The following is a 17,846-nucleotide window of genomic DNA, read 5'->3' as shown; positions in this document are numbered from 1 at the left end:
ATGGTTTGAACCTCTGACCTTGTGGTTAGCAGCCCATTGCTTATACTACAGTACCACACCAGGACCCTTAGAATAATATAATTTCATATGAAAAGTAAAATTTATAATTAATCTGTTATCACTAATACAACCATCTGTGCTGATTTATCTGCTACCTTTTAAACCAGGAACTCAAATGTGTTTTAAAGTATATTAACCCATGTAATCTCACATCTCTCTATTCCACAAATTGGGGAGGTACCCTTGTTGATGCATATGATGTAATGGTCACTTGACTGTACTGAAAAGCTGTGATTCAGCAAATCAAACACTTCTGTTTATGCATATTGCTATGATGTACTTCATGTCTTCTCATTCCTCAACGTTCCCTCTTTATAAAAAGAGATATCCACTTAAATACGGTAGTTGAATGAGAGATGACTGGATTACTTTAATCTGGGTCACAATTTCTACATCTGTTTATCTGTAAAATAGGAATAATAACATAGTCCTCACAAAACTTTAGGAAATTAACTAAAACAATGTGTGTTAGAAATGAACATGACAGAAATGGTGTTCTTAACCTACTGTAATGGAACAGAACTGTAGTTCCATACAGAGGAACTAAGCTAAGGTGCTCTAGATATACATGGCATTCATATATTTGAACTATTAGTCAAAGAAACACATTTCTGTTTATTGAGAAGCGGAATAACTAGTTGTTGTTGTTTTTTAACCTTTAAACCCACAGAAACGAAATACAAGTGGCCAACAAGTAGAACAGGATATCAGAAGCAATCTACCCCATTACCTCAGACCCAGAGGTAAAACCAGGAACACAATACAGCTATCTTTCAATTCACGGGATTATCCACTAAGTGAATTACTTAAGCCTGGGTTGTCAAATACCTGCCAAACCTCACAGATTACTAACACCTGCTTGGAGAACAGTGTTGAGAGGATGATTTGAGGCCATATACAGACTCAGAAGAAAACTTGGTTGTAGTACATCTACCTGGGATTTGGAGGGAAAAGTAGGGACATTCATGCCAGGGATCTGTATTCTCTAATGGCTTTTTGAGTCTCCTCATCTGATCTTTCATTATTTTGCTGCCCATTACTATTTCCAAAAGACAACTGAAGACAGACACTGAAATAAGTATTTATAATTTGTGGGCTACTTAAGCAAAAACCTTAGGCAAAGGTTGAAATTAATGGACAAGGCAAAAAGGGGGATTGGTCAGTACTTAGTAAATGACCACAACATACGGATAACTGTGCATTGGATGACATGGATTTAGAATACTTCTATCATCCCTGACAGCTGAGTCCCTAAGAATTCTATATGAGGAAACCAGTTAGACAAAACATACAGAGAAAGCAATTTATAAGACCATTGTATAAACCAAAAAATCAAACCTGTTGCTATCAAGTAAATTCCAATTCTTAACAACCCTATAGGGCAAGGTAGACCTGCCCCCATAGGGTTTTTAAGACAGTAGGTTTCTATTCCTGCAAGATTTAAAGCCTCAGAAACCCTATGCAGTGTTGCTATAAGTTGGAACTGACTCAATGGCATCTAACAACAAACAACAATCTTTATGGAAGCAAACACATCTTTCTCCTGTGGAGTGGCTGTTGCTTTTGAGCTGATGATTTTTTAGTTAGCAGCCAAGCATTTAAACCAATTCACTATCAAGGCTCCATAAAACTCCTGCATATATAGTTTGTTGACTATATTTATTGTATATATAAATCCAAGGAGCTCTGGTTGCGTAATAGTTACGAATCGGGCTGTGAACCTAAAGGTCAGCAGTTCGAAACTACCAGCTGTTCCGCAGGAGAAAGATGAGGCTTTCTGCTCCCGTAAAGATTTACAGCCTCGGAAACCCTTTACAGGGTCGCTATGGGTCGGAATAGACTCGACGGCACTTAACACACAACAACATATATATCCAAATTCAATCCACTGCCATCAAGTCGATTTTGACTCATAGCCATACTATATAGAGTTTCTGAGACTGTAAATTTTTAGGGGAGCAGACAGCTTCATCTTTCTCTTGAGAAGCAGCTGATGGGTTTTGAAGTGTTTATTTTCCATATAAGGAGCAATTTGGGTCTTACCTTGCATACAGCTGTTCAAAAGAAAGAAATACTATCAATAAAGAACAGGTCTGGGAACATACTTAAGAGTAGTCCTGAGAGTGTTGCCCACTGAATAAGTATCCAATCATACAGCAGAACTGAGCATGGGGCTTAATGACAGACTTAAGTTTGAAACCAGGCTCTGTTACTTAACAGTTGGGTTAACCTTTGTAACATTTCTCAATATCTCTGAGCTCCAGTTTCCTCATCTGTAAGTCCAGGTAAGAAGTGCTCAGCACATAACAGACACTTAATAACTGTCTCCTTTGAACTTCTCCAATCTCATACGACCACAGCAAACAATGCTTTTGAAATGACTCATTTTTCTCTTTGAAATCTTTCTGAAGGTTTATGAAAAACCATGGAGGAGTGATACAGAAAGCACCCCTTTCTTGTACTAAGCTAATGTGAAATCACTATTTCCTTCTTGTCCCACTGCATGCTCTAGGTTTCTCATTCTCTCACCAACATTCTTGAGGTCACATGAGGCAGGGTTCTTGAGAGAAGAACTTTTCTGTACAAGAAAGAAGGAATCATAGACAAAACTACCAAAAATTGGTGAGCAATGAAGAATTCGGTGAAATTAAACTCAAGAAATACGAAATAAGCAAAAGAGAAAAACAGGAATCTAGTCTTTGCACACGTTTGGGACTTGATGTTAATAGTCATTTTTACCAAGTGTAGTCTTATTTGCTTACCACAAAAAAGATGTCCACAGTTTGTTTCAACCGGGAAGGAGGCCTGATGTAAACAGATTGGACAGTACATGTCAGTGTAGAACTGTTGTCGAGCAGCAGCAGGTACATCCTGATGAGAACATACATAAACATTATTTACATATTTATTGTTATGTCAAATTATACTTAATCCATCTAATAGTGTATGTTGTTGCTGTTGTTAAATGCCATAAAGTTGGTTCCAACCCATAGCGACCCTGCACAGGATTTCCGAGGATCGGCTAATGAGCTTGAACTGCCAACATTGCGGTTCAAACCAACTTTGCAGTCCAGCACACTAACTCACAGTGCCACACCAGGACTCCCCAATAGTGCATAGTCCTCATCAAATTTTAGAAATTTAAATTCTAAGTTTATGGACTTAAAGGTTTGAAAAAGTCATGAGACTATATTGTTACTTTACTTCAGTTAGTGTGTGCCTTCTTTTACAAGGACAATTTACAAGTAAAAACTAGATTAACTCAGGAATTTCTCTTTTACTCTATTGGAATAAGTTGATTATTCTGAGTGACTGGTTATGTATAAGGCAGACCTAACGAATAAGGTGAAGAAGTGTGAAACTATTTTCTAAGTATTAGCTCTATTCCTTTTTCAAATTTCCTCTTGACACATGTTGCAGTATATTAAACCTCACAAGAGACTAAAGATAAACTTTCAGAGAAGACTATTCGGTCATTTTGAAAGTAGAAGACTACTGACAACTTGAACTTAATTCTTTCACATAGTCAGATTAATAAATTTCAACATAGCTCTCAGTTATATTTCTCTTGTGATTGTAATATGAATGCTGAACAGAATTGCTAGTAAATGCATCCAGGTATCAGAGAACCCACTGAAATAGCACTACCATGAGAGCAAGGACTTTCATCTGTAGGATTTATCTGTAGTACCCAAGCAACTAGAAAAGTATCTAATGCTAGTTTTTGTTGTTGTTAGGTGCTGTAAAGTCAGTTCCGACTCATAGAGACCTCATGCATAACAGAAGGAAACATTGTCTGTTCCTGCTCAATCCTTAACAATTGTTACACCTGAGCCCATCGGGTCTGCCACTGTGCCAATACATCTTGTTGGGTTCTTCCTATTTTTCACTGACCCTTCATTTTACCAAGCATGATGCTACACTTCTTCCAACACAGATTTGATTTGCATTTCTGGCGGCCCATGGTACTTACAATATTCTTCTCCAGCACAACTCAAATGCATCAATTCTTACATGATCTTCCTTATTCACTGTACAACTTTCATATGCATATGAGGTTACTGAAAATACCATGGCCTGGGTGAGGTGTACCTTAGTCCTCATTTTTGCTCTTGGACACTTTAAAGTGGTCTTGTGCAGCAGATTTGTCCAATGCAATAACATATCATTTGATTTCTTGTCTGTTGCTTCCATGAGTGTTGATCTGAGTAAAATGAAGTCTTTGACAACTTCAGTGTTTTCTCCATTTATCATGATATTATTTACTTGTCCAGTTGAGAGGATTTTTGGTTTCTTTACATTGAGGTGCAATCCATACTGAAGGCTGTACTCTTTGATCATCATCAGTAAGTATTTTAAGTCCTCTTTGCTTTCAGCAAGGAAGGCAGTGTCATCTATATTTTGCAGGTCTTTAATGAGTCTTCTTCAATCCTGATGCCGTATTCTTCTTCTTCTAATTCAGTTTCTCAGATCATTTACTCAGCATACAGATTGAGTAAGTATGGTAAAAGAATACAACCCTGGTCTATGGCCATACCACCCTGAATGAGCCCGATCTCATCTGATCTCGGAAGCTAAGCAGGGTCGGGCCTGGTTAGTACTTGGATGGGAGACCACCTGGGAATACCGGGTGCTGTAGGCTTTTTGTTTTGTGCATGCGCACGGCTCAGCTGCTGCCCTCCCTCTCTCTCTCTCTCTTGCCCGGGAGCAGCTGTCCCCTCCCGGAGACTTGCCTAGGGACCCCCCCCCCCCAAAAAAAAAAAGAATACAACCCTGATGCTCATCTTTCTTGATTTTAAACCATTCAGTATCCCTTTGTTTTGTTCAAACAACTGTCATTTAATATATGTACAGGTTACTCATAAGCACAATTTAGTGTTCTGGAATACCCATTCTTTGCATTGTTCTCCATAGCTTGTCATGATCCACACAGTTAAAAGTCTTTGCATAGTTAACAAAGCACAAGTAATCATCTTTCTGGTATTCTCTACTTTCAGCCAAGATCCATTTGACATCTGCACTGGTATCCATTGTTCTACATCCTCTTTTGAATCTGGTTTGAATTACTGGCACTTTTTGATAATGTACTGTTGCGGCCATTTTTTAATTATCTCCTGAAAAAATTTACTTGCATGTGATATTACTGTTACTGTTCAATGATATCCACATCTCATTGGGTCACCTCTCTTTGACATGGGAAAAATATGGATCTCTTCCAATCATTTAGACAGTTCGCTGTCTAACAAATTTCTTAGCCAATGAGTGAGAGCCTCCAAAGCTTCAGCAGTTTGTTGAAAGATTTCAATTTGTATTCTGTCAATTCCTGGAGCCTTGTTTTTAACCAATATCTTTGGTGCAGCTTGCACTTCTTCCTTCAGTACCATTGGTTCTCAATCATATGCTACCTCTTTTTTGTCTTTTGATTTTCAAAACTTTTTATTATGAATTGAGTGAAATTTCCAGACAAGATAATCAATTTTGTATTTAAAAAATCATACACTTGGCTTCATCTCAATGTTTGCAATTCCCTCCATGCAACAGCAGTTATCCCTTTTCCTCCCTGTGGTTCCTATTTCCAATCCACCCAAACTGATCAAGTATGAGAGACGAAGTCTGGCCATCCTGGCTTCTAAGGAGCATTCTGGCTCTAACTGCTTCCAACACAGATGTGTTTGTTCTTCTGGCAGTCCATGGTACCCTTAATATTCTCCTCAAACACCAGAACTCAAATGTATATACTACCTCTTGAAATGGTTGAACATTAACCATTTCTTTTTGGTAAAGTGACTCTCTGTTCCTTCCCATTTATTTTTGAACAATTACATAATTTGCAGTTTTAAAATAAAAGTGGCACATATTCTTCCCAACTCCCACCCCAAACCCTTCACTGCGAAGTTTTGAATACGCTTCCATAATTCTTCTTTTGCTTGGATCACAGGGCTTCTCCCAGGTCATAGTGGTTTTTAAATCTTTGTGGCAGCAGAAAGCCTCGACTTTCTCTTGTGGAGTGGCTGGCAGGCTGCCTCTCACATCTTTGTTGTAGAGGGTCCATGCAGTGCATCTGCCCAGTCCGTTATCTTTCAGAAGTTCCCCACTTCTACCTTGTTTTGATGCTTTCTGTATCATTCAATATTTTCCCCATAAAACCCTTCAATATTGCAAACCGAGGCTTGAATTTTTCTTCAGTTGTTTCAGCTTGAGAAATACTGAGTGTGTTCTTTCCTTTTGGTTTTTAAACTACAGGTATTTACATATTTCATTATAATATTTGACTTTGTCTTTTTGAGTTGCCCTTTGAAATTTTTTGTTCAGATCTTTTACCTTCCCATTTCTTCCATTCACTTTAGCTTCTCCACACTGGAGAGCAAGTTTTATAGTCTCTTCTGATATCCATTTCAATCTTTTTTTCTCTCCTGTCTTTTTAATGACTTTTTGCTTTCTTCCTGTATGATGTTCTTGATGTCACCCCATAGCTCTTCTGGTCTTCAATTGTTAGTGTCTAATATATCCCATGTGTTCTTGATATGGCCTCCAAATTCAGGTGGGATATGTTCAAGGGTCATATTTTGGCTCTTGTGGAACTAAAAAAAATTTCTTCAGCTTTAGCCAGAACTTCCATGTGAGCAATTGATGGTCTGTTTCAATTTGCCCTGGCCTTTTAGCTGGTGCAATTGAGCTTTTGATTGAACATTTGATCAATTTTAGACTTAAGAAGTTGGTAGAATTCTTCAATTTTATCATCACTTGCTTTAGTGGATGGTGCATAAATCTGAATAATTGTGGCATTAACTGGTCTTCCTTTTAGGTGCATACATAGTACCATATCATGGACAGCACTATTTTTCAAGATAGATCCTAAAATGTTCTTTTTGACAATGAATGCTTTGCCATTTATTGTCAAAAAGAACATTTTTTAATGTTTAACATTTTTTAATGTTTCCGGCATAGTAAGACATGTGACTGTCAGATTCAAAATGGCCAATAACAGTCTACTTCAGCTCACTAATGTCTAGGGTATTGATCTTTATGCATTCCATTTCATTTTCGACAGGTTCCAATTCTCCTAGATTCATACTTCATACATTTCATGTTCTGATTATTAATGGATGTTTGCAGTTGTTTCTCATCATTGTGAGATGTGCCCCATCAGCAAATGAAGATCCCGGAAGCTTTACTCCATTAGCATCATCACAGTCAACTCTACTTTGAGAAGATAGTTCTTCCCTAGACATATTTTGAGTGCATTCCAACCTGAGGAGCTCATCTTCTGGCACTATCTCTGACAATGCTCTGGTGCTACTGATAATATTTTCATCTTTTAGCACTATATCTGACAATATTTCACTGCTATTCATAAGGTTTTCAGTGGTTAAACATTCAGTAGTAGTCTACCTCTGTTTCTTCCTACTCTTTCTTATCTGGAAGCGTCACTGAAACCTGTCTAGTATAGATGACCCTGCAGGTATGTAAAATATCAGTGGCATAGCTTCTAGCATCACAGTTACATACAAGCCACCATAGTACAGCAAACTGACAGACAAGTGGTGGTACTGGTATATGTATACTTAGTATGTGTTGGTTAAAAATTTTAATGGTCAAAAACTGGTTTTTCAGCATCCAGCACACAGCTTATAGACAAAGTGCTATTATTGTTATTGCTAAGTGCAGTAGAGTTAATTCAGACTCACTGCGACCCTGTATAATGTTTCCAAGGAGCAGCTGGTGGGTTTGAGCCACCAACCTTGTGGTTAGCAATCCAGTGCTTAGCCTACAGTGCCATACCAGGACTCCATAAAGTATTAGTAATAAAAACAAAAATATTTATTTTAAAAAGAATGGAAGAATATGGTAAACATGAAATACTATATAAAAGAAACCAAAGATTTTTATCACTCAATTTTAGAAGGCATACTGAAATTTAATATTTCATAAAATATCAGAATATTCTCAAGCCAAGGTCAGACATTGATATTATGGTCTTTTATGTCCAGTTTTATGGGTGCAAAAAAGAAAATGGACTTTTCTTAATATTCCCCTCTCCACTTTTCCCTTTATTTTTCTTCTTTAGAAACTGACAAATATAAAATTATCAATGCTATCCAATAGAGCTTTCTGTAAGTATGGAAATCTTTATCTGCACTGTCACTATGGTAAGCACTATCTACATGAATACCTGAAATGTGGCTGCTGTTGTTTTGTTTATTTCAGATTCATAGCAACTGTGCATTGGGTTTCTAAGGAGCAGCTGGTGGGTTTGAACTGCCTACCTTGTGGTTAGCAGTCTAATGCTTACCCTACAGTATTATATCAGGACTCCTGAAATGTGGCTAGTGTGATTAAAAGATTGATTTTTTTCATTTTAATTAATTTAAATTCCCACATGTCACTGGCTAGTGATTATCTTGTGGAACAATACAAAATTAGATGAAGTCACTAGCTTTATTCTAAATCCAAGACCATTTCTAACAAGGTCTGAGGTAGATAAATAAGACAGTGTCAAAAAAGTCTGTAAGATCCACTGCAATCTGGGTCTCCTTCATAACTGGGTGTATTCATGTATGAATATGAGCCAGTCTTAGTAATGTAATAAGTTAAATGGGGATAATAACTACCTTACTTTTCAAGTGTGTTGTCTGAAGATTAAATAAAATAGTAGTATGTGAAATCACTTTGTAAACTGCCAAGCACTCTGCTAGCATGAATTATTGATAATAATAATTTTGGAAGAGAGTACTACTAACTTTTAAACTATTCTTCCATCAATGAATTTAAGTATTTGATTGTTTAGTTCACAATGGAACTCTCCATGCTTAGGATAATGTCTAGCATATGGCTCAAAATTTTTTGGACATGGATAAATGATAAAATTCTCATAGAACTGAAGTTTTATTGCTGTGGTTGTTAAGTGCCATCAAGTCAGTTCCGACTCATAGCAACTGTGTACAGTGTTTCCAAGGAGTATCTGGTGGGTTTGAACCATTGACCTTGCAGTTCAGGAAAACAAATTTTTAATTTCTGTTTTTTCATTTTAGCTTTCCTGGCATGAAAGTGCACCATATTCAACTTTCTCCAGCCTTTATAAAGTATAGTACATTCTGGGTCTTAAGATATTCCTTCTGACAAGAAGCAAAAAGAGACAGAGGAGAAATGTTTTCTTCTTTGTCTAGTTAGTGTTGTTAGCTCTGACCACTGAAAAAAAGAAAAGAAAACACAAGGGTCATCTCTTCTAGTAATTTTTCCATAAGTCTCATGGAATATATGTTAGAAAGACAAAATTTTCACTAAATTTCATTAAGGCCAATTAGACACTGATTATTTCCTCACACTAAAATAAATAATAGAAAAATTGCTGTCTTTTTAAAAATAAGTTAAAAAATAAGCCAACCTGAAAATAACTGAATGGAGTGGTTACAAGTCAGGTTGCCAACCACAAGGTTAGCAGTTCAAAACTACCAGTGGTTCTGTGGGAGAAAGATGAGGTGTTCTGCTCCTGTAAAGATTTACAGCCTCAGAAACCCTGTTCAGGGTCACTATGAGTCTGAATTGATTCCACAGTACTTAACAACAACAACAAGCATTTGCCTAACTTGAAATTTACAGGACAATATAAAGTAATTTAAACCAGGAAAGAAGCCCTGGTTTCAAAACAACTTTTAATGTTTTACCATGATATCACATACAGGGGGAATTATACCTCTACTTCTCACATAAGGCAGGGGCCCTGGCAGTGTAGTGGATTATGTATGAACTGGGCTGCTAACTGAAAGGTCAGTAATTCAAATCTACCAGCCATTTCCTGGGAAAAAGATGAGGTTTTCTGCTCCCATAAAGATTAACAGCCTCAAAAATCCCATACAGGGTCGCTGTGAGTCAGAACCGGTTCAGTGGCACACAACTACCACCGCCACCACTCCTCACATACAAGCATGTATTTCTGTAACAGTACCTGTTCTGTTTGAAGTTGCTCCCGAAGTTCCCTTACTAGCTCTTGGTTTTCTGGGTGAATGTTTTGATGTACATTTCTGTTGAATAAAATATAATAAATCTTGACTATAAGGTATCAATTTTGTGCAATTCTAATTTTTAACTGAGAACTACTGGTAACTAATAAATATAAATTACTGCACATGATTGTACTCCAATTCAGGCTATTCTATGAGAAATTCTAAGGTCACTGACTTATGACAGGTATACCTGGAAAATGATGAAATTAAGCAACCTAATATCCCGGAGACGTGATTGCAGGCATTCCAATAATATAAAGAATAATTAAGATTTAATTTGTGAAATATCTTCAGAGTAATTAGTTATATAATTCTACCTATATCTTTAACCACTTTTCCACATTCAAATTTTATCTTTCTCCCTAATTTTCACTTGTAAGGGAAGAGGGTGGTCAAGGAAAAACAGAAACTGAAATGATACAGAAAAATTAAAACATACTACTAATACCTTAATATTTACAATTAAAATAGAAAATTAGTGGCAAGAAGTGAGTGGCTGGCATAAACATATGGGATAGGATACATGAGTGTTGAAACATTAGAGTGGAAAATTAAAAGTCCATACAATTCCTACTTAATTCTATAAAAGAGCCTTTTCCTTCTGGGTGAGCCACTACCCAACAGAGCTAACAATTCTAAATCAATATCCTAATGGGAAAAGAAAAATTAATGAAATTCATCCTGTAATTTTCACCTTTCAGGAAAAAAGTTTAAATTTTAAAAAAGAAAACTGAAAAAGAAATATAGACATTAGTTCAGAGAAGGCAGAAAAACAATTTAAAGTCAAATCTAATAACCAGAAGCTCAACATAAATAGAATGAGACTACTTGAAGTCTGTTTAAATCTCTTAAATTTTGTTTATTTTTAAGTGAGTTATAATCGTACAACAAAATGATCTATGAAAGAAGGCCATTTATATGTGAAAACAACCTATCAAGGAACAACTCAGGGAATCATCTCATGTAAATACTAGTAATCACATAGCCAAACAGCATCTCTCTATTCTTTGAGTCTGAAAAACCATTCCCTTTTCAATGGAGAAAGATATTCATGACTTTTCAGGTTATAGCAATGAACCATGTGAGGTCTTTCTTTTGACTTCTTCCCATAATAGATGGGAGAATTCTTAGAATACTAGAAAAGTCAATGTACAAGATGCTTCAAAAAATTCATGGAAAAATTCCATGATCTTTTAATTCCATTTTTCATTAACTTTTTGAAGTCACCTCATATACCATCCTTTTAGTAAGAACAAACAGTCCTAACTTATAAACATTGCCCATGGAGTCCTGCTATGGCACTGCAGGATAAACACTGTACTGCTAACCATAAGGTCATCAGTTCAAGCCCACCTTGGAAACCTTGGAAACCCTATACAGGTTCACTATGAGTCAAAACAGATTTGATGGCACAGCACAACAAAAACAGGTTAATTAATTAAATTTTGGCTGGTGGTTATGTGTACAATACTAAAAATCTAGAAAATAATGCAGTAATTAAAACAGAATGAATGCCAGACTAGAAAATCTGGGACTTCTGTCACCTTAGCCATGAGAAAATGACAAAGCATTTAATACTAAGTAGGTCTAAAGTTAGATGCCAGAGAAGACTGTGGCTCCAACATACAAGTACACTTGTTGTTGTTACTGCATTTATGATCCTTCTTTGTGCTTTGAAAGGAGAAACCCAAACCACCAAACCAGTTACGTTGTATGTGGCCCATGGAAAGGAGCCAGAACTTCTGGTACAAGGATAGAAATGATACTCAAAACCCGAGACAAGGAAAGAAAGTCTGAATCCAAGTTTATAAGTCTGCAAAATTTTGCAGGTTAAACACCATATCAGGTTTGGACTAGCTTCTGATATATCAATTAATGGCAGTTAGTATTAGTAATATAGGGTGGCACTGTAGGATAAGCACTGAGCTGTTAACCATAATGTTGACAGTTCAAAACCACCAGCCACTCCTTAGAAACCCTGCACAGTGTCACTATGAGTCAGAACCAACTCAACAGCATATAACAACAGGAACTGAATTAGTAGCTTAAATAGAAAGAAAAACAAAGTTAAAAAGACTTTAATTAATTATAATGCCCACAACATCAAAGAAGTACATTGTTGTTACGTGCCGTCCAGTTGGTTCTGACCTATAGCAACCATGTATAGAGTTTCTGAGAAGTGGCTGGTGAGTCTGAACCACTGACATTGCGGGTCAACCTTGCAGTCCAGTGCATTAACCTACAGAGCCATACCAGGACTCCAAAGAAGTACAGAAAATAGATAAATCGTTGCTTGTTTTAAATTATTTCTGGCAAGATGGTAGACTAGGCAGACACATTACATAGTCCCATTACAACAAAGATAAAAGAGACAAAATAAAACAGACACAGATGAAAATTCTGGCACCCTGAACTTCAGAAGAAAGGTTACTATGGTGGATGGAGTACTTGCTGGGTAGCGAGGTTAAGCAGGGATGACAAGAGAAGGAGAATGACTAGTGAACGGCTGATCAGATGTGGCTCGACCATCTTATGAGCAACTTTGGCAGTGGAGGGAAGCCTGGCAGAGCAGATTCGTATGAGCAATGGAAAACGTTGATTTCTTTTTTCCCCATATTTCCCTGGTGACCAGAAGTATGGTTAGCTCCCACCCTAACCCACCCCCAGCACAGACCATGCTCTCCAGAAGTTCACAGCCACATGGTGGGGAGGCATGCCAGTTGGAGGTGGGAACCAGCTGCACCGCTTTGGTGTGGCACATTGGTGCCTGAATTCGGGTAGGCTTGGTCCAGATCTGCAGAACCCACAGTCACCAGACAAGCATTTCAATAGTCACACTGCCTCCAGGTTTCCTGTGGTTCTAACAAGGAACCAGCTCCATCAAGAGCCCCCATGAACTACTTCCAGACTAAGTGCCCTATACATAAGCACAACTGCATTGTTTGTTTTTATAAATACAATAACCCCACAATGCTCACAGAGACAACAATTTTAGTTCACACGAAGAAACAAGAGTGAATGTCTCAAACAAATGACTAAGATGCAGAGCCAGAAAATGTTTCCAAGGAATGAAAGGTAATGGAACTAACTGAAAAAGAATTCAAAATAACTGATAATTAGGTACTTTCAAAGGATCCATAGAAAGATTGAGGAAAGCAAGAAAAACACAATGAAACTTTAGAAAAATTCAGGAAAAAGAACAGACAAAATAAGTGTAAATTTTGAAACAATATAGAACCTGCAATTAGAAATCCAGAAGATTAATACTAAGATCTCAGAAATGGACAATACAATGAAAGGGCAGAGTAGATGGGAAGCAACGGAAGCCCAAATTAGTGAGCTTGAAAATAAATCTTTCAGTACTAGTATAATAAAAGAACAATCAGACAAAATCCAAAGAAAACCTAAGAGTTATGTGGGACACCATGAAAAGGAAAAAACGTAAAGGTGATGAGAATTCCAAAACAAGAAGAGACAAGCACAGAGAAAATTATCCAAGAGGTGTTAGAAGAAAATTTTCCTAACATCGTGAAAGATGAGAAGCTAGCATGCAAGAAGCTGAACAACCCCAAGCAGGATAGATCCTAAAAGAAAATCACCAAGACATATCATAACCAAATTTTCCAAAAAAAAAGAATCCTTAGAGCACCTTGGGAAATATGAAATGTTACCTACAAAGGAGAACCAATAAGGTTAAGCTCTGACTTCTCAGCAGAAATCATGCAGAAGGCAATGGGATGACATATACAAATCTCTGAAAGAAAAAAATTTCCAACCAAGAATCATATACCCAGCAAAGCTGTCCCTCAAATACAACAGTGAAATTAGAACATTTCCTGATCAACAGAGATTAAAGGAATATTAATGACTAGACCAACTTCACAAAAAATGTCAAAGGGTGTTCTTTGGACTGAGAACCAACAATAGCAGACAACAACCTGAGTTTACCATACATGACAAAACCACCCAGAACTCAATCCAAATATAAAAGTATTTGGAGTTAAACAAACCCACAAGACCGAAAATAGAGAACCAGAGATATCAATGTATAATGAAGTCAACTCAAAGCAAAAAGAGGGAATAGTGTAGATACAGAACTTCCAAATAGCAAGGAAGTCAAGTAGATTTAAAGATAAAACAGGTTGTTTTAAGCAGGAATAAATTATAGGGTAACCTCAAAGAAAAATAATACACTTAAATGTCAAAATAAAAAAGAAGAAAATCAGTAAGATTTCGTAAACATTAACACAACAGAAATGAAAATGACAAGAAACCCACAAAATAAACTCAGCATGGAAAATTATGTGGAACAAAGAATCTAGCAGCACCACAAAAAACAAAGTATATGACTTGTTGAAAGTAAAACTGGTCATCTGCTCTATAGACCTACACTCATTTTACAATAAAAAGTTAAAAAAAAAAATTATTTCTAATGTTGGGCCAAAATCTTTCATCCATTGGTACTAGTTCTGCTCGTGAAGATACAAAGAATAAATCTAATTTCTCTTCCATAAAACCAGTTCTTATGTCTACCAGTTCCTTTCCCTAAGCTAAATAGCTCCAGTTCCTTCAACTATTTCTATAGGATTTGTTTCCATATCTTTTTCCATACTGATAACCCTCCTTTGAATGTTTTTCAGTTTTAAGTATTTGCCTCACACTGAATATAATCCAGATATGACCTTTATCTGGCTATTTTGATTAATACAGTTGAATACTATTAAGTTTTTGGTATTTAAATTATATAACTGCCTTATTAAATGAGAACTTTTAATTTAGGCTTAGCACATCATTCAGATCTGTGGAGGGAAAAAATCGTCAATTTTTTTTTTTAATGAAAGTACTACATAAGTCACAGTAGAGAAATTAAAAAACAAGGGACAAAAATATTTTTAAATAAAATTAATCATATAAAAATATTTTAAAATAAACCGAGCTACTTTACTGTTTGTAAGCTTTCATTTGACTGTTCTCACTCAGCAATCTGTTGTGAATACTTTTACAACACAATAAATTCATATCTGCATCCCATCCATATGCGGTAAAAAGCAAAACTATTTGCCTAGTCATGATCCATTTCTTAATTTCAGTTCAGTTGTACCAATACTTTAGTTAGCTCTCCCAACTGGCAATTTAATAAACATGTCTCTATGGCATTTTCATCTAAGTTGTTAGTATAAATTAATAGAACCAGTCCAGAGACAGGGCTTATCAACAACAGAGTATCCTCTTTTTTCGTTTATATTAAAAGATTAGCCAGTATTCCTTATGAACCACTTTTCAGTAAGTTATGAATTCACTTAACTGAGCTATCATTTCCCCATTACACTCACCAGATATTCAGTAAAATCAAGGTAATATTACCCAAACCTAAAAGACTAGTAACACAGCAGTAAAAGAGTAGATTAATCACTATTTTATTTTTTAAGTGTTCACAATATGTTTTAAGAATCTTTTCTACAATTTTTTACAGGAAACTCACTGATTTGTTGCTTAGGAATGTGCCCTCAGACATAAGGTCCAATCAAAACAGTGGCTTCAAGGGGATTTGATGGACCAGCTATTCAAACAGAAAAGTCAACTCAGAAAGTTGTGATGCCTGTTTTTTGCAATTCCAAAGTGGTAATCTTGATAGATTTTCTCAAAGAACACAGGACAATCATGGGGGCTTATTATGATGAACTTTTAGGAAAACAGAAAATTGCACTGGTGAGAAAAAAGTCAGCAAATTCGCACTGGGGAATTTTTCCCTATCACCACAATGCACCTACTGATTCTTTGAGGTTAGTAAGGACTGTTTTATGAGAATTTCATTGGGAAACCTTACCTGGTCCACTCTGTAGCCTTATTCTTGCCCCTCCAGACTCCCTTGTGTTCCCCAACTCAAACATTTCAAAGGAATAGGATATGAGTCACCCAAGACTGCCCAAACTGCCATTTTGGCTTGGGTAAAGGGAAGACTGCTGAGTTCTTTGGGGAAGGGTTGCTGTAGTTGTTGCTAAGTGCCGTCTAGTAGGTTCCAACTCATAGTGACCCTATATAGGGTTTCTGAAGAGTGGCTAGTGAGTTTGAATTACAGTTCAAACCAACCTTGTGGCCCAGTGCTTATCCTACAGCACCACACCAGGCCTCCTGGGCAAGGGGTTAGAGAGATGGAAACACTATATTCAGAAGATAGAAGATATGTAAGAAAACAATAGTATCACATTTTGATCTTTTAGTGTAGCAAAGCCTTCTAAGAATTTGAAGCAATGCTTTTTAGCTTATATTTACATTAACATTTTATTCAAAATATGGATGACAAATTTAAATTTCAGATGATAAGAAAAAATGTGTTAATATTCAGAGGCCAATGGAAGAAAAAAAAACCTTAGCACATATCTACAGTCAATGACATTTATTACTTGCTTCTTATATTAAATGTTAAACATCACAAAGAGCAGTAAAAAAAAAAAGTCAGTGGCCCTCAAGAATACTTATTATTTCAATTCTTCTATCCTTTAGTCTCACCTGAAAAGTGCATATACCAGGGTAGCAATCAAAGCGAAACTGACCACAACTGCCACAAGTACCTGGTCACTTACTCCTTCTATAACTGAATCATCATCCAGTTTCAAACTTTGAACTTCACCTTGATATTTGGCCATTCCAGGTCTAAAAAATATGAAACACACTAAAGTTAAAACGACACAGTGAAAATGAGATACGCTAAATAAAAGCAATATAAACACAACTGACTTGTACAAATTTTTGTAGCACCCACTTGAGGTAGGTTGCATTTAAGTACAACTCAAACAGATGTTCCCCCATTAATGAGTTAAAACTTGCAAGGCATTGTTTTAGGAAGTACAGAATTCTATTTCTATAATAGAGTTTATCATCCTCCAATCAGCCAATTTATCCCCCATTAAGGTTTTGTAAACATACTTTATTTAAGAAATAGACATTCATCTTGCCCAAGTGCCCCTTTCTCATTCCTGGATTCCAAATACATTCTCCAACTAGATCAGATCCCTCTTTTGTTTTATAGCATTGAATCTGTATTTACCATGTATTGATGTTATTTACAGATCATAGCTTCCCTACTGAATTAAAAATCTATTTGAGGAAATCTATTTCCTTCTTCTGTAAATAGTTGTATCCTATGTCCTGTATACAGTTGTTGTTTGGTGTCATTGAGTCAGTTCTGACTTATAGCAACCCTGTACAGGGTTTCTGAGGAGTGGTTGGTGAGCTTGAACAGCCAACCTCGCAGTTCAAATGACTTTGCAGTTTAGCGCATTAACCCACAGTGCCACACCAAGGGTTACTTTCCTTATTTATGGTAGTGGTTGGTAGTTATGTGCCATGAAGTCGGTTCCTACTCACAGTGACCCTGTACAGGGTTTCCGAGGCTGTAAATCTTTACAGGAGCAGAAAACCTCATCTTTCTCCTGCTGAACAATTGGTAGTTTCGAACTGCTGACCTTAAGGTTCACAGCCCAATTAGTAACCACTACGCTACCAGAGCTTCTTTCCTTACTTATAGTGCTAGTAATTTGCTAAGTAAAAGACACTTATGCTACAAGGTATTTCTAGCTATACTAATACTACATGAATTAAAGAAAATTCTGGTGCTTGAAAAACCATTAGCCTCATCTGAAACTAAGCTTAGCTTATGGTTCAGAATTCTTTGAACTCCCTGGAATATGGAATCACTCCGAAGCTGCATTTCCTTATGAAAAGAAAAGGGAAGGTGTACAACTCTCTTTCGCATACTCTATAAACTAACAACAACAACAA

General features: G+C 36.5%; 1 protein-coding gene across 1 annotated transcript in view; it reads right to left on the bottom strand.

Moving 5' to 3' along the window:
- The window catches only part of RNF170 (ring finger protein 170), a 36,590-nt gene extending 19,879 nt beyond the window's left edge, over positions 1 to 16,711 (bottom strand). The window contains exons 1-3 of the mRNA XM_006859914.1: positions 16,575 to 16,711; positions 10,007 to 10,082; positions 2,823 to 2,931 (exon numbers count right to left, since the gene is read on the bottom strand). Coding sequence (XP_006859976.1) covers positions 2,823 to 2,931; positions 10,007 to 10,082; positions 16,575 to 16,711 — 322 coding nt within the window. The remainder of the gene's footprint in view (positions 1 to 2,822; positions 2,932 to 10,006; positions 10,083 to 16,574) is intronic.
- Positions 16,712 to 17,846: the final 1,135 nt, after the last annotated feature.

The sequence above is a fragment of the Chrysochloris asiatica genome, unplaced genomic scaffold (assembly GCF_000296735.1).
Source record: "Chrysochloris asiatica unplaced genomic scaffold, ChrAsi1.0 scaffold00035, whole genome shotgun sequence".
Classification (NCBI taxonomy): domain Eukaryota; kingdom Metazoa; phylum Chordata; class Mammalia; order Afrosoricida; family Chrysochloridae; genus Chrysochloris; species Chrysochloris asiatica.
The sequence above is the reverse complement of the archived record's forward strand: the minus strand, read 5'-3'. Positions and strand labels throughout refer to the sequence as shown.